Source organism: Malania oleifera, chromosome 3 (assembly GCF_029873635.1).
Source record: "Malania oleifera isolate guangnan ecotype guangnan chromosome 3, ASM2987363v1, whole genome shotgun sequence".
Classification (NCBI taxonomy): Eukaryota; Viridiplantae; Streptophyta; class Magnoliopsida; order Santalales; family Ximeniaceae; genus Malania; species Malania oleifera.
Window position 1 is genome coordinate 74,826,550 of NC_080419.1, and position 27,473 is coordinate 74,854,022.

Sequence of the window (27,473 nt, forward strand, 5' to 3'; positions counted from 1 at the left end):
TTAGACGCCTTCAGAAAAGCCATAGATCAATTGAATTGAACTCGTGAGAGAACAGGTTTTATAAAGAAACATTACTCATCACTACCGCAACAAAATTCACGGGTTTAGGGAAATAAATATTCCAAAAGCAAAACAATAATTGTGGGAACAATACATGTTGCAAATTTGTTCCCATTATACAAAATTTTAAGTTTATCGTAAGTCAAAAAATAAAAAGGAAAGAAAAAAGAGGGTCATCAATCCAGGAGATCTCTTTATCGAGGCACGCTGAGACCCAATTCTGAGAAAAATACAATATAGTGTGTTAGCCAACCCTCATCAGCAGAGTTTCTATTTAGAAATGCAAAGTTCTAGGTCAAAGTTTAAAACTCAAAAAGGATAATTTGATGTTAAACAACTAAAATATGGTATGGCATCCAAGGGAGTATAATTAACAAGCAACATTACCTGAGCGTTCTTTATAAATAGTAAGGGAGTTTAGTAGTTGTTATCCACCGTTGGAACTGAATAATCCTAAAATGATGCCCATGCAATTTAATTAATAGCTCTCTTCAACAAAAAAAGCACCGTAGCACTTGACTAAAAGAAATATTAGAGCACACAAAAAGATGGTTAATGAACATAACTGCCTGGTGTCACTTGACCGCTGGACAATCATCATTGTAATAAAGCTCCAACCAAACCAGTGGTTGGAAAGGGTAGACACTTGACCTCTATGTCTCTAGGTTAGGTGTTGCCTTGGATAATATAGCAATAATTTCCTAACATATAGAATAACATCATATTTTTGAATCTTATCATAACATGTGATATACGTGTCAAATTTCAGTGAAAACAGCATTTACAGTTGAAATTTGGAAGTGCTACTACCATCTTTCCATCTAAACACATGAATCCTCACATGGGCCAACAGAACAAGTTAAAATCCAAAAGGCCTTTCCACATCTAAGGAAGCTCTTCACTTTTACCCAATTAGTGTCCCACTACATGGTTTGACAGATAACTAAATTCTGCAAGCTACTCATGTGCCTCTTATCAAGCAGATTTAATGTGGAGTGACAAACAATATGACCTGGAAAAATTTGTTGATCCAGGACCACAGGAATACAACATATTGATGTGCAACATCAGAAAATCATAAGAACAAATACTCTAGATGCCCCTAATATTACATGCCAATTTTTTTAATCTACTGGAGAGAGTTAAAATTGCATTGCACTCTCTCTCTCTCTCATACACACTCACACTCACACTCACAAGCACAAAATAGAAGCAAGAAAGTTGTAGCCACGGGTAACTGATGCTCCTCTATAAAACAGATTCAAAGGAAATATTAGGTAAGGCTACTTTGTTCACTCATGCAACGGTTTGGGAATATGTGAGCTTTAGAATAGGACCTCTTTCAGCTACTGGCACATAGAATTTTGACACTACACTTTTATCTGGACATGACCCTTTCTATTTGAGACCTCCAAGAATCCACAACTCATTTGTAGCTTCTTTTTAAAAAGTAAAAACAAATAAATAAAATAAAATAAAATAAAATAGAGCAAGTGAATACACAATCTATTACTCTCAGTAAAATTACTCATCTAATTTTTTTATAGGTAAGATCAAGAACTTTTTTAGCAGGGCCAAGGGGGTGCTTTTTTGTGGGCCCCACTGGATCATTCAGTATCCCTCTTCTCCAAACTTCACAAAATCAAGAATCAAAAAATTCAATACACTCAGAAAGTTGTGTAAATTTTCTAGGACGCATGGTGTCCTCAATCAAATTTATTACTTTACGTACATCAGTCCCATCAAAAGCTCTCCACTTGCTCTCCCCACAAAAAAAAAAACAAAAAAAGAGTGCATACGATGGCCAATTCCTAATCCATGGGGTCCTGCCTGATGATATTGCTGATTAGTTTCCAGCTGGGAATTAAAAGGAAGATGTCTTCTTGTATCATCTAAGTGATATTGAACTCTACACTAACCTTACGAAGTTACACAGAAGCAGGTACGGCTTTGGCTCTTCCCCTCTTCTTTACACAAGTAGCATTAAGCAACAAGAAGCAACCCTCTCTTTCTCAAGTTATTGCCCATTAGAATAAGCTTCCAAGATGCCTCCTACGCAGAACAAGCCATTTTCCTGGAAACCTTGGGTTTTGTTTATGTCAAAAATCAATCCTCAATCCTTATGTCAACAGTTCATTATGCAACCAGGGGAAAAGAAAGCTTGGGAAGCTCTCAGTGGCCTTCAGGGGTCCTCTCTGATGCTTAAGTTAGTGTAGGAAATGAGCGAATAGGATGAGTACTAGTACAGTCGTGATAGATATATTTCTTACCTTCCTTCTCCCCCTATCTCCTTCTAATAGACCTCTCTAAGGAGATAATGCTACACATTGTGATATTATGAGAGTTCCACCTCCATAATGGCTTGCCTTGATAATACAGTGACGGGGATGTTACCCATAGTATCATGAAGGGGTTATACCTCAATAATGGTTACATTGATTCCAGCCTCAATAAATGGTGTCCATTTATACCTCAATAAATGGTGTCAAAGCCACTTGTAAAATTGCACAGCAAGAGCCAATTTTATCCTTCATCGTAGCCAGATGGGGACCATGTGCTTCCCAAAAAAACCATGTTGATCCTTGTAATTGAGTTGGATTTCAAAAAAAATAAATAAATAAAAGAGGGAAAAAGGCCACTGATCAACTTCAATTCATTAAGAACCATGATTGCGCCTGCTTAGAGAACCACTATTACACTTGCTCAAGATTGGTGCAATCATGCTGCGTGAAAATGTTTATGGAGGGCTTTAGGTTGGACAGCTTCAATGTCAAGTATACAGAAATTGGAAAAAAATCCACGTACAATTATGAGACTACAGATCTTGCCCACGAGGATAGGAAAACAAAACCTAACAATGGATTGTCAAGCCCATATTTCATGGGCGACAAAGGTCAAGGTTCAACCAGACAATTACTTTGGCTCTTTGACCCAAGTATCTGACTCTGAGTTGGGTCTTTTAATGGAGAGGGAATTTATACTCCAGCCAAAAGCCTTCTCCCTATGGTGAACCCAAATGACAAACCTAGGAGTTGAGACATCATTAACATGAACTTGGAAGATTTCATGGCCAGGGCCAATGTCTTGGACATTGATATGCATGAGAAGAGCTAAGACCCTACATGGAATCCATGATCCCACACCCTGGGGTCTATGAATTAAATTTAATTGTTGTCGGCCAGGGCTCATGTGCCAACAACATGGTCAAAGTAACCAAAAAAAAATGAGCCAATTGAACACATCATGAAGGATATTAATGCTTATTGATTTTGCGGTTTGCCAATAAAGAGGTTCATCTCGATTGGTGGGGGTAATTACAAGAGTGGTTAGGCCAAGATGAAATCCTTTTGAATAGATTTCCTTACTGGGGTCAAAATTAAGCCAACTTTAGTTGCCAAGATGAGATTCATTTTGGTAGATTTCACTAATAGGGCCCAAATTAAGCAAACTTTAATTATTAGCTATAGTCATTTGGGAAATGACGACATTAATTTGTTAGAACCACAACCATTCCAATCCAAAGAAATCATAATGGCCAAACAGGCCCACTTGATGAGGATTAGCATAATGGTCAAAGTCCAATAGGACTAGCCTAATAGGCTAGATAGGCCCACTTGACGAAACTTTACGAAAGGGTGAAGTCCAATAGGCCAAATTGGCCCACCTGACAGTGTCGGTGGAATGGCCAATTCCAATAAAACTTGCCTAATAGGCTAGATACCACTTGACAAAACTTTACAAAAGGGTGAATTTCAATAGGCCAAATTGGCCCACCTAACAGCATCGGTGGAATGGCCAATTCCAATAGGTCAGCTCACCCAATGAGCTCGACTAAATGGTAGACCAAATATGCCCACCTTGTGAATCTTGCAGAATGATAAAGTTAGCTAGGCCTAAAAGAAAAAATCAATGATGGCGGAAAATTGTTCTTGAAACTTGAAGCTTCTCTTCCAGGCTCTATGACTTGATGGTAAAATTGGCCCATGCTGCACAAATTAACAAGAGGCTTTTACTTCCAAATCTTGTCTTAATGGGCATCATTCATCGAATTTGGAAAAGGTCAAGCCACTATGGAGATGTTACCCCCGTATAATATCATGAGTAAACCGCCCATCAATGTATTATCAAGACAAGCTAGAATGGAGGTGAAAGTGAAACCCCCTCATAATATCATGGATAACCTACCCATCAATATAAGAAGAGACTTATAAGAAGCTAAGGAAAGGAGGAAGGTAAGCAATATAATTATCGTGGTTATACTTATCATATCCCTTTTTTCCTACACTAACTTAAGCATTGAAGAAGGCCTTGGGAAGCCAATAGGGGTCTCCCAAGTTTTCCTTCCCCTTGGTTGCAGATTATTTCCAATGACTATGGACGTGCGAATCAAAGATCAAGGATCAAATTTTTTATGTCAACAGGTTTCCAAATTTCTTTCCATGGATAGCATATGTTGTCCTTTTAGGAGCTAAATTAAAAAAGATTTAACTCAAAATCTTAAGCTTCCTCTTCCTCCTAGCCACTCACCCACAAGGCATCAGGAGGATGCCAGCCGGTGGTACAACAAGTCAAGCACCTTAAAGGGTGTCAAAAATCAAAGATTACATTATAGTCATTAACAACAATTCTGCTATACCAGTTATTGACCCCAGTAAACTAGTGCTCTTTGTTGATTTGGAGTGCCGAGGTTGAGTTTTTAAACACTCCTATTCCTCTCTTTCAAAAAAGCACTAGAAAATTGTAAGGGGAATGAGAAACATAGCCTTTATTTTCTCTTTTGTTTCCTAAATCTCTTTCTAGGCCCAGAGTTCCCCTCCGACAGAGTTAGCAAGAACCTGCCATTGCCCAATCAGAGCCAACACCATACTCCAAAGATTCCTAATCCAAGTGCAATGAAAGAGGATGTGCTCTATTGATCCTGCATCAACCCTGCAAAGGGGACATCTATTGGCGACTAAGAGACCCCCTTTGCAAATTATCCAAAGCAGTGTTTTAAAAGGCGTTATTAGGGAGCGCCTCTCAATGCTTTTTCTAGCCAAAACACACCAAGGCACAATTATAAAGGCAAAAATCCCTAAAAGCAAACGCCTTCTTGCATTGCGCGTACACTTAACGTAAAAAGTGCGCCTTTTATGCCTTTTGCAGAGTTGCGTACGCATTATAGATTGTGCAGAATGTAAATATTAGGGTTCTTGCTCGTTGATTTGTTGAGATTCTTCAAATCACGAACCCTCCATTAAAAAAAGATCCTGTTTCATGACCTTCAACAATGTTTCAAATGATCAATCCGCTCCAGATCTTCCTACAACAAATTTATCTTCTTGGATGATCTCTCTCCATGTCAAGGACCCAGAGATCCTCAACACCCAAAGTGCTTTATACCTCCAAATCTGCAGTGTTTTCTCTCATCTCCCTGACCTCTCTCTCATTCCATGAGCAACAACAATTGTTCAAGGACCTACTTGCCATTGCATGACCTCTCTCCCATTGCATATGGAGATTGTTCAGCAGAAAGAGATGACAGGATCTATAAGAAGCAAGTTAAGAGAGAGAGTTGAGAGATGCTGGGAGATGAGAGTCAAGAAAGAAAAGACTTCAGAGATGAGGGATCTTCTGTGGAATTTATTTATTATATTAAGACACATGGCTCCTTTTAACCAAGAAAGGCACACGTATGCTGGGATCTGAGCTTTAAGTTTTGATTTTAGCCCCACTTCAAGCTATTTAGGGTTTAAAACTACATAACAAAAGTTATTTTAATAAAATTTATATGAAGTTTAATATTTACAATTTGTTTATAAATATTTTCAATAAAAAAATAAATTCTCAAAAGGCTTATGCCTCATTTTAACAGGGGTAAAATGCCTCGCTGAATGCTTTCGCCTTTTAAAATACTAATCCAAAGTCAAGATCTTACCATGTGTTGCCTCTTAGGCAAGAAAGGCAACTTTTGTGGGGGCAGTTGTCTTCCAAATATGAGGCCAAGGAAAGTTACAGTTGTTTGACAGCAAAGAAAACAACTTTTTGTACAAGGATCTAACAGTGAAGACCCCTTACTTATCTAAGGTCCAAAGTAGAAATTAGTACTATTATGATGCTGAAAGTTGTAAAGAAAACTATAAAAGTCTATAAGCTGGTTAAGTTCCCAATCTTCCACATTTGTAAGGAAGGGGATGTTCCAAAAGGAGCCCCTAATATGAGGTTAGAGGTGCTAACTGAAACAGGCATCTTTGTTATAAGCCATGTTCTACAATGGCTGGAAATAAAACACTGAGGGCTTCCTGATCGCACCACACATCATGCTAAAAATAAATATTGTCCCATTCCCCAACTGAAATCCAATACAAGAAAAGAAGCATTCCAGCCTTTCCTAATGAAATTACACGCCCCTACACTGTGTTGTCCTCTACTACCCTGGGAGATCCAATCATTATGTTCAAGCCCATAACTACAAAAATGATTCCCCGCGAAAGGTGATCCTTCTCAATCATGAGACTCCACAATCATTTCCCTAAAAAAGCTTTATTGAAAATGTGGAGGTACTTCAAACCCAAGCCTCCTAAATGAATGGGTTGACACTGAGGGCTTCCTAATCGCACCACGCATCATGCTAAAAATAAATATTGTCCCATTCCCCAACTGAAATCCAATACAAGAAAAGAAACATTCCAGCCTTTCCTAATGAAATTACACACCCCTACACTAAGTTGTCCTCTGCTACCCTAGGAGAGCCAATCATTATGTCCAAGCCCATAACTACAAAAATGATTCCTCGCGATAGGTGATCCTTCTCAATCATGACTCCACAATCATTTCCCTAAAAAAGCTTTATTGAAAATGTGGAGGTACTTCAAACCCAAGCCTCCTAAATGAATGGGTTGTTCCACTATGCCCCATTTAACAAGGTAAAATTCAAATTCCGCCTCCTGACAAAAAATTCCTTTTCCATCCAGCCAGCCTTTTTTCAAATTTTTCAACGATGGCCTCCCACACTCCTTTATTTGTGAATTTGGCGCTAAGAGGTAGCCCAAGGTAGTTAATAGGGTAAGTTCTCATCATGCAGCTCAAAAGGTTAGCAAGGAGAGGCTCGTTTACAGTTTCTCCAATTGGAATATTTCACTTTCTAAGGTTAACTTTCAAACCCCGAAACTGCCTCAAACCCTACCAAGATACATCTCAGGTTTAGAATGAGGCGAGGGTTATCCTCACAAAAAATGATAGTGTTATATGTAGACAGGAGATGTGTGACTTCCATGGACCTTTAATGCCTACCAACTCTAAGGCCTTGTCTTAGCTCTTGCTCATCAAGGATATGATGTCGTTAAGAATATTGGTCTTTTTCGCTAAAATATTCCCAAATGTGCTTTTATTCCACACTTTGATCTTCTCTTTGACCTTCAGTTTTGAAGCTAGCACAAAGCTAGCCTTCCCCTCAACAAGAAGTGTGGACCACCTGAGCTTTATGAGGTCCCCGAAACCATTGCTTTAACCACATATTTTCAAAGCAAAAGTGGAATGGATTTGGTCCCCATTTAATTCCACCCATGTCAATGAGGATAAGGAAGTAATCCGATATGGGCCTAGGAAGGAGCTCTTGAGTGGTATTGGGAAAGTATGTATCCCAATTAACTAAAATAAGGAATCTATCTATTCCCGAGAAGGAAAGTTGGCCTCTAGAATTGGACCAAGTGAAAGCTCTGCCAATGAGCAGGAGATTAATGAGAGCATTCACATTGGTTTAGTCCAAGAACTCTCTCATGCAAATGTTCTCTACTCCGTCCACTTCTTTCATAGGGGCACAACACCATGTTGAAGTCTCTTCCAATAACCCAAAGTGCATTCCATTGCCTTTTAATCTCCAAGAGGTCTATCCAAAACAAATGTCCATGAGATCCTTCGCCCTAGGCTATAGACCCCAATGAGAACCCACAGAAAATTATCACCCAGATTTTTAAACAAGCACGAGACAAAGAAGTCGTTGATAGAATGATTGATCATCTCCTCAACTTTCAGATGCCACAAAATGAGGATGCCTCCTGCCTTGCCCACAACACCAAGGGAGATCCAACCACAATTCTCCTGACCCCAAAGATCTCTGAGTAAGAATTGATCAATATTTTTCACTTTAGTTTCCTAAAAGCAAACAATGTCACCTCTCCATTCTTTAAGAAAGGATTTGATTAGACTCCTTTTATCTTTGTCATTTAATTCCCTCACATTCCAGGAAATGAATTTCTTTAACATGATTTAGTAGTGCGAACCTGACTATTGCTTGCCTCCACCAAATATGTACATCCACCCAATTTATCATGATTTACTAAACATTCCAAGTGTTTCAGCTCCCTATTTGTGTGTTGTTTCTTGTTACTGCCCATAAGTTTTTTGGAGCTTCATTGTGCCTCCTCTCCTCTTCTCTTTGATCTCTTCAAACAGTTTCAAAGCCTCGTCTTCAAAGCCACAGAAATACACGCTAATGGCTTTACTGACCATTTCAATCTCCGTAATACCCACTGCAGAGACCTACTCCTTGAAATGCGTGCCTTCCAAGTCCATTCCATTCAACATTTCAAATTCGGGGGGTTCTCGGGTATCAGGCGGATTGACACTTGTTTGTACTTCAAAGCCATCGAAAGGTAGTCAATGGCTTTACTGATCATTTTCATTTTCCATAACACCCACTCAAAGACCTAGTCCTTGAAATGTGTGCTTTTCGATTCCATTCCATTAAGCGTTTCAAAGTTGTTGGAATCCTGGGTATCAATGTTTCTAGTATTGTATAGCCTACTTAACAAGTATTCCACCTCAGCCAATCCCTAGCCATAACAAATGTCTCACACCATAACATTTCCCCATTCAGATGATGTCAACTACTATAGGATGGTAGGGTAAAGACTTCTCAAGAGTTGTGTTACATCATCAAATCTCTAACCAAATTATGGAAGGCTATTTCCATTACTCACCATGAATCCAACGACTTTGGAGAAAGCCTCATAACCCTTTATGCTGCCCTTCCAAAGCTAGTTTCATGAGGCCAAATGGTGGAGTAGACTATATCATTTTTTTGGTCATTGGAGGCCCAAACTTGTCCTAGGCTACGCAATAGGAGGTAGCCCATCTTCCATCCCTTACACCTTCCCACACCTCCTAGAATTCAAACTAAGACGTCCAACACAGAATTTCTAATATTTAACCACTAGGATGTCTCCTAGGAGACCATAGTATCCCACTTTACCAGGTGTTATTTTCTTCCTTCACTATTGCCTTATAAAAATTTTCTTTGCAACCTTTCAAGACCATTTGTCGCTTTTGTTGGGATTGCGATTAAGGGCACAAAGTACATGCAGAGACTATCAAGGGAACACTTTAGCATTGTGAACTCTCCACAATTTGACAAGCAATGCACGCTTCAACCAACTAGCAACTTTTTAAATCTCTTGGTCACACAATCCTAGATTGGCTTGGTTTTGAAAGGGACTCCTAAGCCTATCCTCTACAAAAGATAGAGAAAAAAAGTCCCAACTCACATGGTCATAAGTCATCTCCCTATCCATTGTACATATCAAACTAGGTTCATTTCTCAAAATCTTCGAATCCAACATTCATTTGCAATGAGTATTGCGACCAAATTTTGGCTTCCTTTGATCAAGGCATTCTAAGTATGAGTATCTAACATGACTTTCCAAATTACACCTTTTACATCCCTTGAAAATCATTTATGTCCCTAGACCCCCCACCCCTTACCTTATAAAATTGATTTAAGGTAGATAATATCTCTCATTTAATAATGTCCCAACTTTGACACCAAAGGCATCATGTCTAGGTCAGGAGTTTTGTCTCCTAGGAATGAGTTTAGAGTCATACCACCACTTCATGAATGTTTTTTCCAAAAAGCTCTATCCCCAGAGATGGAATTAAAAGCAACTGAGTCTAGGTCATCAACCGGTTGTTTCAAAGAACTACAGAAATCAAGAACCCCTAGTGAAGTCCTTTCCTGCTCTTTTTAAGTGGCCCCATTCAGTGATTTTGTCAATATACTTGGTCCTAACTAAAAGAAGAAAATGTATTGTTGTCCCCTTCAAATAGTTAAAGGGCTCTGGACTTCCACCTCTAGTATATTTTTAATTGATGAGCAACCCACACACTTGCCTTTATGCTTTCTCTTTGATCCCTTTCTTCCATAGATTGCAGCCTTCTCCCTCTTTATTATCCATTTTCTTAATGTCCTCCAAGAGTTTTTCAATTTTGGTTTCTATCCTCAAACTCCACAAAAGACTTCTCTGTTCCACTTTTTTCAAATCTTTCTTTAGAAATTTCAGTTTTCTAGTTAAGAAAAAAAGGGGTTGCCTTCTATACTGTAGCTGTTCAACCATGTCCTTACTTGTTCCAGTAAAGATTTATTCTTGAACCGCATGCTCTCAAATCAAAACAAGCTTTTACCCTTTTCCGTTCTTCCACAATTTAGAAGAAAAGGGTCATGATAGGATGGGTTTTGTCATGCAGTTATGCAGGAAGTCTGGAAATAGAACTTTTTTTTTTTTCTAATAGTAAAATCTATAAACAAATCTTCCTAGACTTTTTTTTATTAAAGTTGTTCCCAATCTGTAGAAATCTCATATTAGGGACCTGTCAAACCTAGAAGCCACCCCACTTCTCTATTATTTAACCCCATAATATCAACCCTTTTCAGGTGTAATCAGTCTCACCTCACTAATGAAATCATTAGAATCTTATACATGAAATGTTTCAACTATTGCCATATCTTTCATGAAAGAATCTAATTGCTTTGAAGTCCCCACCCACAGCTTCCTCCTAGGGTCATCTTTTGCATGGCCATAGAACACCAGAAAACACCAATTTTGTTTTATTTTCCTCAAATTCCAGCCAGCAAAGATACTAGGTGCTACCCAAATCTCTTGGTCATCTTGTTGATGGAGCTCATAAATGTAACCCGTAGTGCATGGCATCCATGCCATTCATATCTAGAACAGGCATGATGGATAGAACTCTTACCTCCACACATGGAGAGACTATTTCTATGACTTGAACATTTGAGCTTCAAGTTTGGATATAATACCCTTAACATTGGGTCAAGGCCCAGCCATTCGTTGATGGAGCTTCTATTCAACGGAACAGACACTCCCTATAGTAGGCAGCCCAACTCACTCTCCTCCCACACAACAAAGATTGAATAATCTCGATTGAAAGTTGAAATCTAACTCAATTTGGTCTTCTCAAGGCACACCAGGTTTCCTTCTTAAGAATTCCTTAATCACCTTCTTTGTATCAGGATCATGATGACCCGAGTTCCTAACATTCCACGAGATGATCTTCCAATTCACGAGCTTTGTTCAGCCTTACATGTTCCTCCATTTTAACCACTAATTCCACATCTCTCCCTTTATAATTCACCCTCCATCAAGCCTCTTTCACCCCCCCCCCCCCTGCTCATTGGACTTGGGGTCTCTGCTCTTACCCCTCTCCTCTTGCTGCACCTACAATTTTTTCAATCATCAGCAGCAAATTCCATTGCTTTCTACTTGTATCCATAAACACGCCCAAGAATTTTCCAAAACCCTTGAATTTTGTTTTAAACCATGTTGATTCCTCCAACTTTATGGCCACCCATCTCTCCCACCAATTCCTTTGCTGCTCCCTTTACGGGCTCCATCACTACCAATGAGATGCAAGCTATTGGTATATTGCTTTGCAACACTTGCATCATTGCCAGATTCTTGCCATTAGAAATGTTGCTACTACAAAATGAACTTTTGGTGCTTCCCCATCTTTTTAATTGTGCTAAAATGCCATAAATCGTCCCAACTACTAAACCTACGCCCTCTCAAAAGTTGTTCCCCAACGTATAAGATATTTATAACCAAAACTCTTATTCAAATTCTTATGGTGCTGACTCTAGCATGCTATCTAGCTCCACATCAAGATCCTACTATTCACCATCAGGCAAGTCATTTTTCAAAACCATTTTCCTTTCTCAACCCAAGTCGGACAGTTCCCCTATGCCAAATTTCTCCTTATAGCTCAAGCCCTAGGAATGAGGTGAGTTGGGTGGGCTTTGCTTTCTTTCTTTTGCATTGAAATTACTGATTGTGGCATCCTCATATTCCATAGGGCAACCTAACACTGCAAAAAGGCTATTTGTTTTCATTATGGGCCCAAGCCCATCTTCAAGAGCTTTATATTTTTCAGGCCTATTTTCCCAATGTGAGATTTCAGCTTGTTAGATTAGAAATTCAATAGAGGAATCTTTTTAAACTTACCTGAACTTGTCACTATCTGCTAGCTGATTTTGTATAGAAATCTTCCCTGCTTAGATCAGCCATAATTCTCTCACTAACACCAATTTTGCTCAGACAAGGGACTCCAAACAACCACACTTCAACTCTAACCCCCATTGGAAATCATTTCCTGCCAATTGTGACAAGGACTCTGACCCACTTTAAATGGGATCCAACCTTTGATTCTTAGTTAACCATTACAAGTTATTCACAGGCATAAGCCGCATCACTATTGGCTATGAGCGGTTCCTTATCCCAAAGATCACTAGAAGCCCCATTTCTCTTATCCATGTGGGAATAGGCCATAATCCATGTTGCAACAACCTACCACTGGATAGTCCAATAGAATGGTAACCCTTTCCCTTAGACAATTCCCCTTGTCTAGGGCAAAGGAAGCTGCCTACTATAATAGTAACTCAAGCAGGACAAGATTGTAAGCATTTTAGCACCCTAACCCTTGACACAACTTTCTAAGACCTGTTTACCTATGCCTCCACTTCCTTATCTTAGGAATGTCTCTTATCTCCACCAACCAACCTCCCCACCAGAGAATGGTCCATGAAATGAACCCTAGATGTGCATTATTTGGGCAAGTAGGAATCCCTTGCCTTCTTTCACAACCTCTCTGAAAGCATCTTCTAGCGACTTCCAAAGACTTGTAAGCACTGTGCCAAGTAAATTGATAACTCTCCACAATCCTCAGGAGCTTACCCTCACTACTGTCTCTTTCAAATGCCCTAAAAACCTTTTTGCTAGATCAAAGAACCTTGGTCTTTTGGGGATCCAATTTGAGATCTTGTTCATGCAATCACAAATCTAGAGGGTTTTGCAAATCAACCAAGATATGCTGTGAGAAGCCTTAATCTCTTTCCATTAGCTTGAAATTTTTCCTATCAGCTCCATTGGGATCCACAAGATTAAAGGTCCTCTTCCCAATCTAGGTAGTGATGTTAATGCTCATAGCAACCATAGGCAAACAATTTTGTGTACAGCCTTATGGTGAGCTTGTAAAAGTAACCACCTAGTTTAAAATTGCAATTGGCCCTTCTTTTGATTTTCATTTTCTTATATATGCATTCATCTTAGAAGCAAGTAACTATTCTCCTTAAATTCTTCAACTCCAAGTCTCTTTGCTCTTTCATTCCCCTCTATTTAAGGAAAATTTCTAAAGATCACCACATTAGTCCTATGCTTTGTTTTTTTTTTTTCTAACGCAGAACAAAAGCAAAAATAAAGGTATTAAAACTTGAGCAGTTGATGCTGTCCTAGATCAATTCTGAGTTTTTGTGAGCAGAACTAATAGAAAGAGTAAAGTTTAATATTCAAGCTGTGATGATTACCGAGGCTATATAGCCCTAAAAAAAAAATGGACCCTCCTAGACAATGCATAAATCCCCAAAAATATGAAATTAAGCCTAAAATTATGAAGCAAGATCGCTCGTAAAATCTCACAAAAGTATGATGTTGTCTTGAAATGAAAATACTCAAAATGAAAAGTTACTAAAAATAACAAAAACCAATTGGCATGATATTGAAATGGCCAAATTTGAGGCTTCAAACGAACCTTGGCTTAAAATATGAAATAAAACATGCTATAGGGCTCATGTGGGGCTTTTCATGCACATGTTGTCAGACCTATAACTCTTCATGACTCAAATCTTATAGTTGTTTGAAGTTGGACCTAGAATAATACTCACGGACAGATCTAAGATTTCTTGCGATTTGATTAAAATAGTAATGCTACTATGACTTGACTTGTTCTACATCGCCTTGCCCCTTGCTCTTCTCCCCTGCCCCCACCCCCCAAAACCATCCCCCCAACACAACAAGAGAAGACAAAAACTCTTGAAAAAATTGACCTCAAGTTGGAACCCCGATAAAGAGGATCTTGTGGAAATGATACTCAAGAGATCAACGACATTATAAATAGGACAGATGCAAATTGTCTAGCAAGTTCGCCACGAGCATTTTCATTAATATTCTTTAAAATCCAGCAATGACCCATCTTTTTATGCATTAACTTGATATATGTACTCGTTGTGAATCGCTCGTTACGCAGAATACCATCACTAAATTTCCTTATTCAGAGATGTTGCAACAGTTCAACTTCCTTGTACTTTGCATTGGACTATTGGAAGGATATACTTGGTTACATCTCTCTTCAAGTGACATTCCTCCACTTTAGTCATCGTCTAATTGCACAACTATCCACCAAGTCCAGCACCATGTAATTTCAGGATCAGCTTCTCCCTTAGTGACCCATAAGGGATGTACAACTTACTACATACAAACAAAAACCTATCTTGCAAGGTCATTAGTCTTAACCAACTGGATGAAATTGGCACCAAGTCTAAAAATCATCATCTTTTGCATATAACTCCTTCAAGCAATCAAATCCTGCTACTCCTATGTTCATAGAGACCAGTGGAGAAACTTATTGGCTAAAGCACAGCAACCACTTTGTTTGGTTGGCCTGGCTTATACCTGAGAATAAAATTGAATTGCTGCAAGTAGGAAACTCAACTTTTTTTTCTTTTTCTTTTCCCCTTTTTTTCACTATTGAATTACTTCAAAATCTAATGGTCAGTGTAGAGCACAAAGTCCCACCCAAATAAGTATTGCTCACCAGTGCTCAAAATCTTTGAAAATTGCATAAAACCCCAACTTTATGTGAACCAATTCTATCTAGCCTCACATAATTTGTCACTATAAAATGCGACTAGTCACCCTTCTTAGAAAAGACAATTGAGGCATCACAATCTAGCTTGAACACCTTCTCGAAGCTTGACAATACAAAGGTTGGAGCTCTAGACGTCTTTTCATTGATCAGTATGAAGCACTTCTCTTGCTCTTCTCCCTATTGAAACTTATCGTTCTTCAAATATGCCTATAACGAATGTATGGTAGAAAGTTGCTAGCATTTGGAAGCTATACACATCACTAATAGTTTTGGGAGGAGTGTACAATCTCTTTGAGTGAATCTTCTCGTCGCTCATATTAATTCTATAAGAACTCAAAAACTAACATATAGCATATTTTCTTGCAATATAGTTAGCATCTCCATCAAGTAATGCAAATGGGCATCTTCACCTCTACTCTAAATTAGGATATTACCAAAATAACTACAAACAAAATTTCCAATGATAGATTTAAAAACCTAGTTCATCAAGCGCATTAAGGTACTGGGCAGGTTCAACAACCCAAAAGGCATCACCTACCACTTGTAAAACCCCTCAATTTTGAAGTTTTTCTTCCACTGATCCACTTGTCTGGTGCAAATGTAGGGATATGGCCACTCCTTAGGTCAATTTTTGTGAACATCAGACTTGCAAACGTATCGAATAGGTATTCTAGGCATGGAATGGGAAACAATGTTTTATTGTGATCTTGTTGCTATCAACACACATTCACCTTCTACCATCATTCTTTGGGGGTTAACAATGCAACAACATCATAAATGCTCATGCTTTCCTAGATCTTCCCTTGTCGAAGTAGGCACGTCACAATCTCATGTAATACTACATTTTTCTATGGACTCACGTAGTAGTGTGGTAGGTTTGAAAGACCGAGTTTAGGAACAAGATCGATGAGGAATATTATCTCCCACATGTGGTAATCGAGCAAGCAAGTCATCTAGCATTACATGGTTGAACTCATCTAGTATTTTCAACATTGTAGATGGAATCTTAGCCTCTATAGTCTGTTGATCCTTTACTACAAAATTCAGCAAGGCCTACTTTACAAAGAGGTAGAATGTTGAACTTGACATTGTCAAAAAATGTTGACTCCTTTAGCTCTGGTAGCCTTAGAGAGAGCATGGTTAGTCAAAGGGCCAAAGGTGCTTCTTGGTTGTCCTCATTCTTTAAGAATTGATAGACATGTAGCATCTAGTCAAACAACACAATTGTAGGCGACGTGTGTCCATGTCCACATGACATAAACCTAATCCTGATACTTTCCAATAGAAAGGAGGATAAGTATTGGTCGCATAACTTGGTCTCGCCAACTTATCTAAAAAATCTCATATAGGGTTGGAGACTTCTCCAAGGAAACTACAATTTCATAATAATATCTCTAGACATGATGATCTCGTTATTTCTACTATCTATGGTGACATCATACAAATATTCTACTTGATTTTGCATTGATTCAAAAAAAAAAAAAAGTTCTTGCACTAGGGGACCTCTGCCTCCTTCTATTTGGGCTCCACTAGCATCAATCTCCTAACTACCTAGGAACAATATTCTCCTTCCTCATCCTGCAAATCATCCATATCAATATACAATTCTAGTTGTTCATCTTCACGTGCATTGTCATCTTCTAGGTCTGGTTCTTCACATTCAATAACAATGTTGTGACAACAATCTCTTTTCCATATCTATTCATGCACTCGCTATATTGATGCCCACATTCTTGACAATGGAAACACTTACGAGGACTGGCTTAGCATAAGGATTTCTTAGTGCTTCATTACATGCAACTAGGCTCCTAGGCATGTTATTGTTTTCCTCTTGGTTCCAAATAATAGGTGGTTTAGGTTGAGTCTCTACAACTTGCTATCTAATACTACTGGCTACACTATGAGTTGAATAGGAATGACATGCTAGTAGACAACTTCCATTACCCTTTATAGATGCATCTTTACCCTCAAAGCCAAGTTATACACCTTGTCTAGTGTCCGCATAGTATGTAAGGAAACTCGATGATGTATTGCTAAACGGAGAACATACTCGCAACTCGTTAAAACACAAATTCTGCCAAGTTGTTCTATGATGTCAATTGATGAAATTGTGGACATATTCCCAGATGAATTGAAAAATCGCAATGATGGCGGCAATTATAAAGCTTATAAAATCAATATGTTCATAATCTAAAGGCAGGAATGCGGTAAATAAAAAATGCGTCATCCATTGCCAAAATGCCACGAGTTGCTTCCTTTGTCACCATCGGTTGACAAGTATCTAATGCCATCACGTTGAGGGGCCTCACTTGAGTTTATATGCCACATATTTCACATGCTTCTCTTTTGGGATACTCACATAGTTGAAGAATCTCTCAACTTCATGAATCCAATCCAATAATCCCTTTATTCCCAAATTAACGTTGAAATTGGATAGATCTACTTAATCTAATAGTTGATATGGTATGCTACTTGTAATCTAATCAGACCAACCACTAATTGGCATCCTTTTCGTCTAGATCAATGTTAACCACGCCCCTTTGCCATGGAGATTGAGGGTCTAGCTCGTCAAACACCCCCCAACACCCATGTGAGCCTATTGCATAGGGTTTGTGGGATGTTCATAAAAAAGCTTATTGTGAGCCTTTCCAAAGCAACATGTAAATCTGACATCATCTGCTCATTCCGTTGCACATTTCTTGTAAGAGCTTTGTTGCCCATAGTGTTTATACTTCTTCCTCCTCCATTGTTCCCCATAAATCAAGGTAAGCATGCTCTAAGACCAACTAATGCAAAAATAACACAAAAGCATTCAATCCTATCCTAGAACAATTCTAGGGCTTTCAAAAACAGTGATAATTAAAAAAAAATTGAAGTTTATTATTTAAATGGTTAAGACAACCAACATCCTTACAAGGCTATAATGGTATAACCCTCAAAACCCTAAAAACACCCTCTTACACAATTCATAAAATCCTAGTAAAATTAAATTGGGCATGAAACTATGAAACAAAATTGCTCACAAAAATTTGACATTGTCTCGATGAGAATAAAAAATCAATAAAAAACGGAAAGATACTAAAAATAATTAAAAATGGAAGTTGTCAATGGAAAATAAATTTGACTAGAGCTATGCATAGCTTGTAATCATTCCCAGATAAAAAATTATGGTCGTTTGAATATAATACCACTTGTTGAAGGAAGCCTTCTCGCAATTTTGATGATCCAAGAATGTTGCTGCCATCTGTTCTACACTTCTACATTAGTTTCTTTCTCAAGTTTCCCTCCAATCACACATTCATTTTAACTTTCAAATGCCGTAAGATTCCTTTAGTGATAAATGTTTATAAACAAGATCTTTGTCTTTCAAAACATTCAAATTTGCACCTCCTCCATCAGGCGTCCTATGGCATGGTCACAAGCCCTTAGCCATAAAAACACAAAAGCAAGGTGGCAAAGGAGAAAGAATGCTTTCTTCAGTTTCTTTTTTTCTCCCTAGATAAATGAGAAATTACACATTTTACCTATTGGAAGGAAAATACTCTAATGGCAATATTAAGAAAAATTTTAAAGTTGAAAATAGAAAAAGGGGAAAAAAGTGATTCAAGAGTGAGGATTCATATTTGGCTGTATAAAAATATAATGGTTTAAAGAGAACAGGTTACAATTCATCCTATCTAAAAGATAATAGTACAAAATAACAATATCATGCAGAATCTAGCTGAAAAGATCGACTACCTTTTGCATGACAAATGTTGAACTTGGGTTGTGAGCAATAATTTCATGTTGGGAGCATGGGATATTAAGGATAAAAATCATCATGAAAACAGAGGTAAGATTAGTACAATGTCTTGAAATTGGCAAGTATGTGGATATGCTGCAAGCAACAATTTTTGCCCAACATGGTTGGCAGGATTACTAGTATTTCATAGTTTATACGGGCAACTAGGCCACAATGAATGGTATTGATAACAACAATATAGGCTATATAGCCACCTGGTTCAACAAACTTAAAATTGTAAAAGGTTAAAAGCAGCTTCCAAATTATGAAGGCAACTAGACTCACAAGTAAATACAATTTGGCACCAACAAAAAAAAGGGCATCCCGGTGCACAAAGCCCCTGCATATGCAGCTTCAGGAGAAGGAACGACCACAATGTGTCTATAGTAAGCAGCCTTACCTTGCATTTTTGGAAGAGGTTGTTTCCACGCCTCAAACCTATGACCTCTAGGTTAGACAACAACAACTTTACCATTGCACCTAGGCTCCCCTTCAGTTTAGCACCAACAAGAGTGTAAAATGTTAAGACCTATTTTAGAGTCTAAACAAGTAAATCCAACAATAATTTTGTGAAAGTTCCTAGATTATTTTATAAAGGACTTCAACCATATGGTTCATCCATGATGCTCAGTTTCCAAATAAAACAAGAGTGCTAACTTTAAAAAACAAAAAAACAAATTGCATATAGTTCGTCTTTATTGTTTGTAGAGGGCAGCTTTTTGGCCCATAGTATCTGCTTTATATGAAATTGGATTCTCAGTGGTACACTTGCCCTGATTAAAAAGCCTTGCCCTATGAATGGTTCCAACACAACTAGTAATAAGAAAGAGAGTACATGATAAGGAAGTTTTAGCAACAAATTCAAATCATGCAGCTGCCAGTGGGACACTCATCTTCACTTTCATGGGCTTCCCCTTGGAATCGAGCTTCAAATCACGGCTGCTGGAATTCAATTCAAGAGCATTTTGAGAACAGGTTATCCCAATGAAAAGCTTTTGCATCCATTGAAACATAGTATATCGACCCCGATATAGAGTAATTTCAGCAGCCTCCCAACTCTTCCACATCTCTTCCAATAGTAGATCAATGGAAAAGGACTAGGAAGCTTCAGAAAAATTTCCAGCAAGCTTTCAAAGAAGTATCACTAATTTGAGAGTGGTATGCTCAGAAGCATAGTTGTCAAATCAAGCATGAATAGGAATTCTAATTTCGTGATTCAAGAATTGAATCAAATCATAAGATTTGGTTCAAATTTTGAAAAATTCATTCTAAATGAGATGCACATGTGTAAATAAAATAGCAAAACACTTTGAAATTTCAACAAATATGGGTCAATCATGTTGCTATTTGGAATGGCTCTTGCCTTAGAAGCAAGTTATGTAGGTCTGAAACCTACCATGATCTATTTAACTCAAACATATATTCACACAAAGGAAAAACTAGCCATATACAAAAAAGATATACCATGATTTATCCATCCCTACCTCTATTAAGTACCAAGTCGCAATAGCTTACCATAAAAATATAAGTCTAACACATGTGTTTTGAGACGTCATCTTCAAAAGAAAAAAGATATCTAGAACCCCCATCTCATATTCATTAAAAAAAATAAACTAAACTATAAACATTTATAGGCTACTCATTTGAAATGTCTAATGTGCATCATTATTTAATCATCCCATTCCCCCAAGGCAAGGTGGTCATCATCATCTTCCACGTCATCCTCTTGATTGTCTACCACAAAAATCTCTTCTTGTTCCTCTTCTTCAACATCTCCATCCTCTTCATCAATCAATTCAATGTCATCTTCTTCAACATTTTTTCCTTTCCCTTTACAATCAAATCTTAGGTTCCTTGGTCCTACATAATGACATGTCAAAATTATTTTTGAAACCCCATCTTTCATTCATAAACTAATTACTTAGAGCGTAGCAAATATAAAGTCTTAGTCATGCAATTCATACCTCTTTTTCTTCTCTCACTATGTCCAACTCCTCCATTATCTTCAAAGCAATCATCGATATTCATCCATGGAATGTCTTCCAATAGACAAGGGTCTTCCTTTTTGGTGATTCATTCATCATCTGATTCCTTATCCAGTAAACAAATTGGATCATACATCTCACTGCTTTGTTGCATCGTAACTTGCCTTAGTTCTAGTTGAATGTTGTACTTAGCAAAGACGAGCATTCAATCTTTGATGTTCCAACTGATTCCTTTTTTTGGCTGGACATGGTCAAATGAGCTCCAATTCCTCTACATCTCATGGCAATATATATAAAGCTAAGCTCCTTGCACTCCTCTCCATAACTCTCCTACTATAAAACTATATATATGATCAAAAAGAATGAATTAATATCATGTCATGTTTATGCAACTATGCTCATGAACTAAATAAGAAAAACTAAAAAATTAAAAAGGTTACCATACAGGCAAGTAGGCAACTATTGAATTGATATAATATCGAGTTGTTTCTTGTCTCTTGTTAGAGTAGCCCCATGCTTGAACAAAACATCCCTTTGGTTTATTTTTTGAACTTCTCCAATTGTTGATCATTCTTAATCCTTGTTTCAATATCCGGACACATGTTCTCAATTTTGTTGTATAGACCAACTTTGACTTCCATGTCCACATTAAAGTCATCAGTCCTTGGCTTGAAACAAAGAGAAGGTCCATGTAGCCTATCCTTCTTTGGAAATACCAATGTCTTTTCCGTCTTTGGTTTGTTTCTCCCACCACCACCTTTCACTTCCTTGGAGAACACTTCCTTTTTGGACAGCCCACTTTTTTCATTAATGTGATATCAACCACTTGGTATGAGTTTCCAACTCAAGATCCCCTCATCCCTACAAGCGCACCTCTTGATATTTTGAAATGCCCACCTTCACCATGAACTTATAACCCCTCAAATCTATATTAAAAGTGAAATCAAGTTTTTTTTAAAGCTCATACATGCAAAACATTTTCAAGAGCTTTAACAACACCATCATACGCTTCTATGAGGGCACAACCAACACCATCACATTATATTTTGAGTTGTTTCCCATGGTCACAAAATTATCCTCACATTTATCACGAAACAAAAACCACAATTTATGTGAACACATTGATGAGTTGCACCATTATCAAGAATCCAATTTTCAGAGTATAAGAACCCTTACCCGCAACATACAATTCGCCATCACTACTAAGTACATCTAGCAACAAACTCTTCTACTTGATTTGGTTCACCTCCATGTTTGTTCTCTTGATACTTTTTACAATGGCATTCCTTCTTGACATGCTCTTTCTTTCCACAACACCAACAAAAAAGTGTACCATTCCAAGTTTTTGGATGGTTTCTAGATGATATCTCATGTTCACTTGTGATTGTCCTCAGTAGCAAAAGCTTCATTTCCACCAAACCGGTAGCTCCCTATGGTTGCATTCCTACGAAGCTTGACAATAATGTGGCAGTCACATCATCCAATTTGAGTTGGTTTCCCTTGACGTAACTAATTTTCATGACGAGACCATCAAAATTATCTAACAATATAAAAAGCAAAATCAAAGCCTTGTCTTCATTTAACAATAGCATACCAATGATCTCCCATTGACTTATTGATGTAGGAGAAGAAGTAAGACCTTTGGAAGATCCTTGCTGAAAAAATAATTAAGAGTTGGGTTAAGGAATTGTGAGATTAAGTTATTAGTTTATTATGTGTGTTTAGTATTAATTAGTATAGGATTATGTGTGTTTGGGGGTTGTTTGTAATATTTGTGTAAAGTAGGGATATATTTATAATGTAATATAGCTTTAGGGGTTTATGTGCAATTTCATGTAAAGAGGTTTTCTAATAAATAGTGTGTGAAAGCCATGCTGTAGGCAGTTGTTGATGAATTTGAATTGTTAATTGAACATGAGTTCCCCCCTAGTATCTCCTCTCTTCCCCTTCATTCCTCTCCTCTAATTTCTCCATGGCTGCAGAACCTTGATGCTGCCCTGGCATCATTTGGTATCAGAGCCCAACCACGATCTCCATTCTTCCATTTCAGTCCACCCATTCTCCCTCACTCTTCTCCTTTTCTCTTCCGCTTCTTCCTTTTCTTCTTCTTTCTTCTCTGTTTCTAATCTCCTGTTCTGTCCATAATTCCCTGCTGCCCAGCAGCAGTCTGCCCTCTTCTTCTTGTCTGTTTCTCTTCTTCTTCTCTTTATTCTCTCCCATAATTCTCTCATCTCTCTCATTTCTGAAATCTGTGGTTGTCCTTTGGCAGTTTCAGTCTAGCAACTCCTCCAACCTCCCATCTTCTTCTTTTCTCTCTCTCTCTCTCCATATATATATATATATATATATATATATTACTTTTTGAATTTCAATTAAAAAAAAAACCTGAAAAGCAGTTCTGCAGTTTCTGAACTTTTCAGAAATTCCAGTTGTGTCCCCAAATCTCAAGCACCACTTTCTAGTGACAGTCCCGCAACACCACCACCACGACCAACAAAAACAGAACCCCCCAAAACCCTTCCCCTCAAAATTTTATCACCATCCGACCACCGGAGGATCCCCATGCGCCAGCCAAAACTTCTGCAGCCATCAGCACTTCAAAAACTCTCATCTCCTGTGCTTTTCTCATAAAACCGCCACCACCAATCCCTGATCTCCCCTCGACCCAAGTTTCATCGTCGGAGGTGCCTCACTAGCGGCCCACGCACCCACATGCCGGCGACCTGCAACTAGGAAACTTCCACAGTTTTCTGCAATTTCCAGTCTCATGAAAAACTGCCCAGCCACGATATTTTGGGTATTCTCCACGAAATTTTGATTTGCAAGGAGATAATTTTGCTTATGGACACAACATATTGCAAGCAAGGGTGATAATTTGGCATGAAGCCCTAGAAATTGTCACTGGCAGCATTAAAAATCAGGTTTTGTTGCTGTAATTTGTGAGTTTTCTTCGTGAATTTGTTTCATTTCAGCAGGAAAATCAATATCAGGGTGAATTCAAGATAGTTTTCTTTGAGAAATTGGGAGTAAGGATTGTGGGAAATTGTGTTAAAGGGTTGTGATATATAGCTGCAACATTTATATATATATATATATATATGCATTATTCAGCAACATTGGTCCTCCTTGGTTGGATGATTTAGGTGTGACTCAAGGACATGAGAACAAATATGACTTTCACTATAATGGGAAGAAAATCATTTTGAAGTCAGCTCTACCAAGGAAAAGAACCAGTTATAATTACTCAGCTTGAAGACAACAAGGAAGGAAATGAATGTGTTTGAAGACATCCAAAGTCCTTTAGACATTCCAATTGTTGAGTTTGTCATTCCCGATGTGCTTATTGATGCTAACTCTCAATTCAAGTCTATGATGCTGCCAAAGGATCATGGTTTCTTGTATCACTCAAGCGCTGGCTTTCAAAGAATCCAAGTTTGCTTCTCCCTTTTGATTCTCCAACATTTCAAAATTCGAGGCTGAATTTTTTCTAACTAGGGGAGTGTTGATGTAGGACAAGATATAAGACCTTTGGAAGATCCTTGCTACAAAATAATTAAGAAGAGTTGGGTAAAGGAATTGTGGGGTTAAGTTAGTAGTTTACTATATGTGTTTAGTATTAATTAGTATAGGATTATGTGTGTTTGGGGGTTGTTTGTAATATTTGTGTAAAGTAGGGGTACATTTGTAATGTAATGTAGTTTGAGGGGTTTATGTGTAATTTCATGTAAAGAGGCTTTCTTATAAATGGTGTGTGAAAACCATATTGTAGACAATTGTTGATGAATTTGAATTGAAGTGAACTTGAGTTTCCCCCTTGGTATCCCCTCTCTCCTCCCTTCCCCTTCCTTCATCTCTTCTAATATCTCCATGGCTGTAGAAACTTGATGCTGCCCCTGCATCACTTATTATGTCATGGAAAGCATTCAAGTGACATGAGAATTTGCCACTTTCACTCATCTTCAAGGAATAGAGCTTCTTCTTCTGAAGAGATATTTAGGTCAATGCAAACTTTTCAATCTCCCCTACAAATCTGCAACCGTATTCTCAATTTTTATACAAAAGAAAATACCATGCGATGGACGTAGATGAATTGTAGAAACAGCTCTCATGTCAATTTCTTTCCAATCATCATTAGACATTTTTTACAACTTTTTCCTCCTTTGTAAGTAAGGCTTTTGGTTGCCCAAGTTGTACCAACACATATGGACCCCCAACTCCCATAATTCAAAAATCCTTTTGTCACCAAATTTATCCACCTCAAACGAACCGCCTGCAACCTTCTCCACCTTTTTCTTTCGAGCAATTTCCTGATTTTCATCAAACCCCTCACTAATGAAAACCCAACTATAATACCACTTTGTTCAACCACAAGGATCACCCACACCACAATTCCACAAATGGCGAAGAGATAAAATAAAATTGCAAGAAAATTGAAAACACAAGAAATTAACGCAGTCTGGCTATCAGCCTATGTCAATGTGCAATATGGCAAGAGTTCAATTGCTATCAAGATGTAAAGAAAAATACAACAAGAGAATTTATTACTCCTCTCCAGACAATTGTAGAAAAAAATATTCCCACAACTCTTTCCTAACCCAAGAAAATGTGCAAGGGGAAGAACTACAAATTCACAATCTTTTGGCTTGACCTTACACTACATGAAACACACACAACCCACATGACAAGGAAACCCTTCTCCTTATATAAACCTAATTTGCATATAATATCAATGCAAATATCCCCAAAGGCAAGACATGACTTTGAAAAAATATGTTCTTGCAAGCTTGGGAAGAGAAGCCATGCTTATTATCCTACGAGAAGTCCTCAAGGAATAAAACACCAAGTTACAAAGGTCAACCATGCATGCTTTGGAAAGATAAGCCACCACTAATGCAATAAAAAAATCCAAGACTAATTAATTAGCCTTGAAACAAGCTTGGCACGGAAACAATACCATGTCAATCAAACAATTGTGCCCCAAGCAAGATTCAACTTCCCACGTAAACTCCTTATTCCTTTTCTTTCCTTTTTAATTTTATTTTATCATTTGAATAGATTGGGTCCACCCACAAGTGCGGAAACTCAAATTTTTAACCTCGTTCTTTTCTAGTGAGCTCATAGGCTTGATTTGGAAATCCATAATTATGTACAAAGTTTTATTTATTAAAATAATAATTAAAAAAATAAAACAAACAAACAAACAAATTAAGGGACCGTTTGGTATCACTGTAAAAAATTAGAGAAAGAAAAAACAGAAACCATAAACCGAAACTAAAGACTAGAAACTAGCAACCTGTTTGGTTAACATTTATAAAACTAATACAAATTAAAATTTTAATTAAAACATACTCATTTTCATTTTTAAATCAAATAATAAATATGATTAAAATAATAAATACAAATAATACACATTAAAAAAATTACTATAATAAAAATAAAATTTATTACAATTCTTTTACATAATTGTTCTATTTTCAAATTTTACTTTACAATAAAAATTTTATTAGATATGATAACTGAAAAATAGTAAAAATATTTTGCAATTGGCTTTATTACTATTTTTTAAAAATTTATTTATATTTTTTTTAATTATATTTACGATAATTTAATTTTGACTTTAATTTAAAAAAGTATAAAATGAATAATTTAATCTAAAAAACTATTTTTAGATATTAACATTTTTGGCAACAGGTTGCCAAAACAACTGAAAACTATAAAACCTTATTTTCAGTTTTTTGACAAATAGCTAAAAATCGGCAACAGAAATTAAAAAAAAAAATAGCAACATAAAAAAAAGCATTTTAATAATTGATTTCTTTACTATGGAGAAACAGAAACAGGAAACATAAAATAGCAACGATAACAACAGACCCTAAGTAGCTGTACACTTCTCTTTTATTAGGTCCAAAATACTGAAAAGTCTAAATTACAAAATTCTTTAACTTTTTTGGCCGCATAAAATTCAAAATTCCACTTCATGTCTTCCTACATGTTTTGGCAAGAAACAGACGATGAGAATAAAAGAAAGCATATAATCCAAGATATCCAATTTAACCAGAGATATAATTGAGAACAAAGAATGCTTACTGACACTAAACAAATACATTGGACATATCAAACTCCTGGGTTTGCACTGCAGAGCATACCCTGAGACAACGATCTTGAGCTCACTGAATCAATCCCAAGGCACGACGTCAGACGAGCTGAAGACACGGCTGAGTGAAGAGGGAGAAGGGACTGAAGAGCACCCATTTGAGCAAATGACCTGAAATTCAGAGTTAACGGTCAGAAATTTTGAAGTGAAGGCATACAGCTAGAAACCAAATGGGTAGGTCTGACAGGGACAGAACGGTTTGCCTGGAGAGCGGCGGGGAAGAGCGTGGAGTGAGGAAGGACGGAGAGGGGTTGGGCTTGGGCTTGGGCTTGGGGACGGGTTTGGTGAGGGTGGATTTGAGGAGGGTCAAAGAAGGTTTGGAGAGAGAGCGAAAGCGAGAAGCCATTGCAATAGGAAGGGGAGAAGAAATTGGACTAGGGCTTTCGAGAAGGTAAGCAAAGGCAACACCAGGGGGGTTTTAGTGGGGTTTATGTTTTTCGCACGAAAATTACCCGAGTGACCCGATCACTGGCCGGAAATAAGTTCTCCGTCCAAAACTAAGGGCAACCGGCGAAAACCA

General features: G+C 37.7%; 1 protein-coding gene across 7 annotated transcripts; it reads right to left on the reverse strand.

Annotated features, from left to right (window-relative positions):
* LOC131151206 (protein NONRESPONDING TO OXYLIPINS 2, mitochondrial) lies at positions 1-27,452 on the reverse strand. 7 transcript variants are annotated; one of them, XM_058102456.1, is made up of 4 exons: positions 27,139-27,407; positions 26,946-27,064; positions 448-513; positions 1-280 (listed from the first exon to the last, which is right to left on the reverse strand). In XM_058102456.1, the coding sequence occupies exons 1-3, from the start codon at positions 27,297-27,299 to the stop codon at positions 488-490; spliced, it is 306 nt and encodes a 101-aa protein (XP_057958439.1). In that variant the 5' UTR covers positions 27,300-27,407; the 3' UTR covers positions 1-280; positions 448-487. The 7 variants fall into 7 exon arrangements, with proteins under 7 accessions (XP_057958439.1, XP_057958442.1, XP_057958438.1 ...); XM_058102459.1 differs by having other exon boundaries at positions 27,157-27,397; XM_058102455.1 differs by lacking the exon at positions 448-513.
* Positions 27,453-27,473: the final 21 nt, after the last annotated feature.

Coding starts and splice junctions, on each gene's coding strand:
- LOC131151206 (XM_058102452.1), bottom strand. CDS start 27,299: ATGGCTTCTCGCTTTCGCTCTCTCTCCAAACCTTCTTTGACCCTCCTC. Junction 27,065..27,138: donor AGGCAAACCGTTCTGTCCCT/GTCAGACCTACC, acceptor TCTGAATTTCAG/GTCATTTGCTCAAATGGGTG. Junction 19,884..26,945: donor CTCAAGATCGTTGTCTCAGG/GTATGCTCTGCA, acceptor TACTATTGGAAG/AGATGTGGAAGAGTTGGGAG.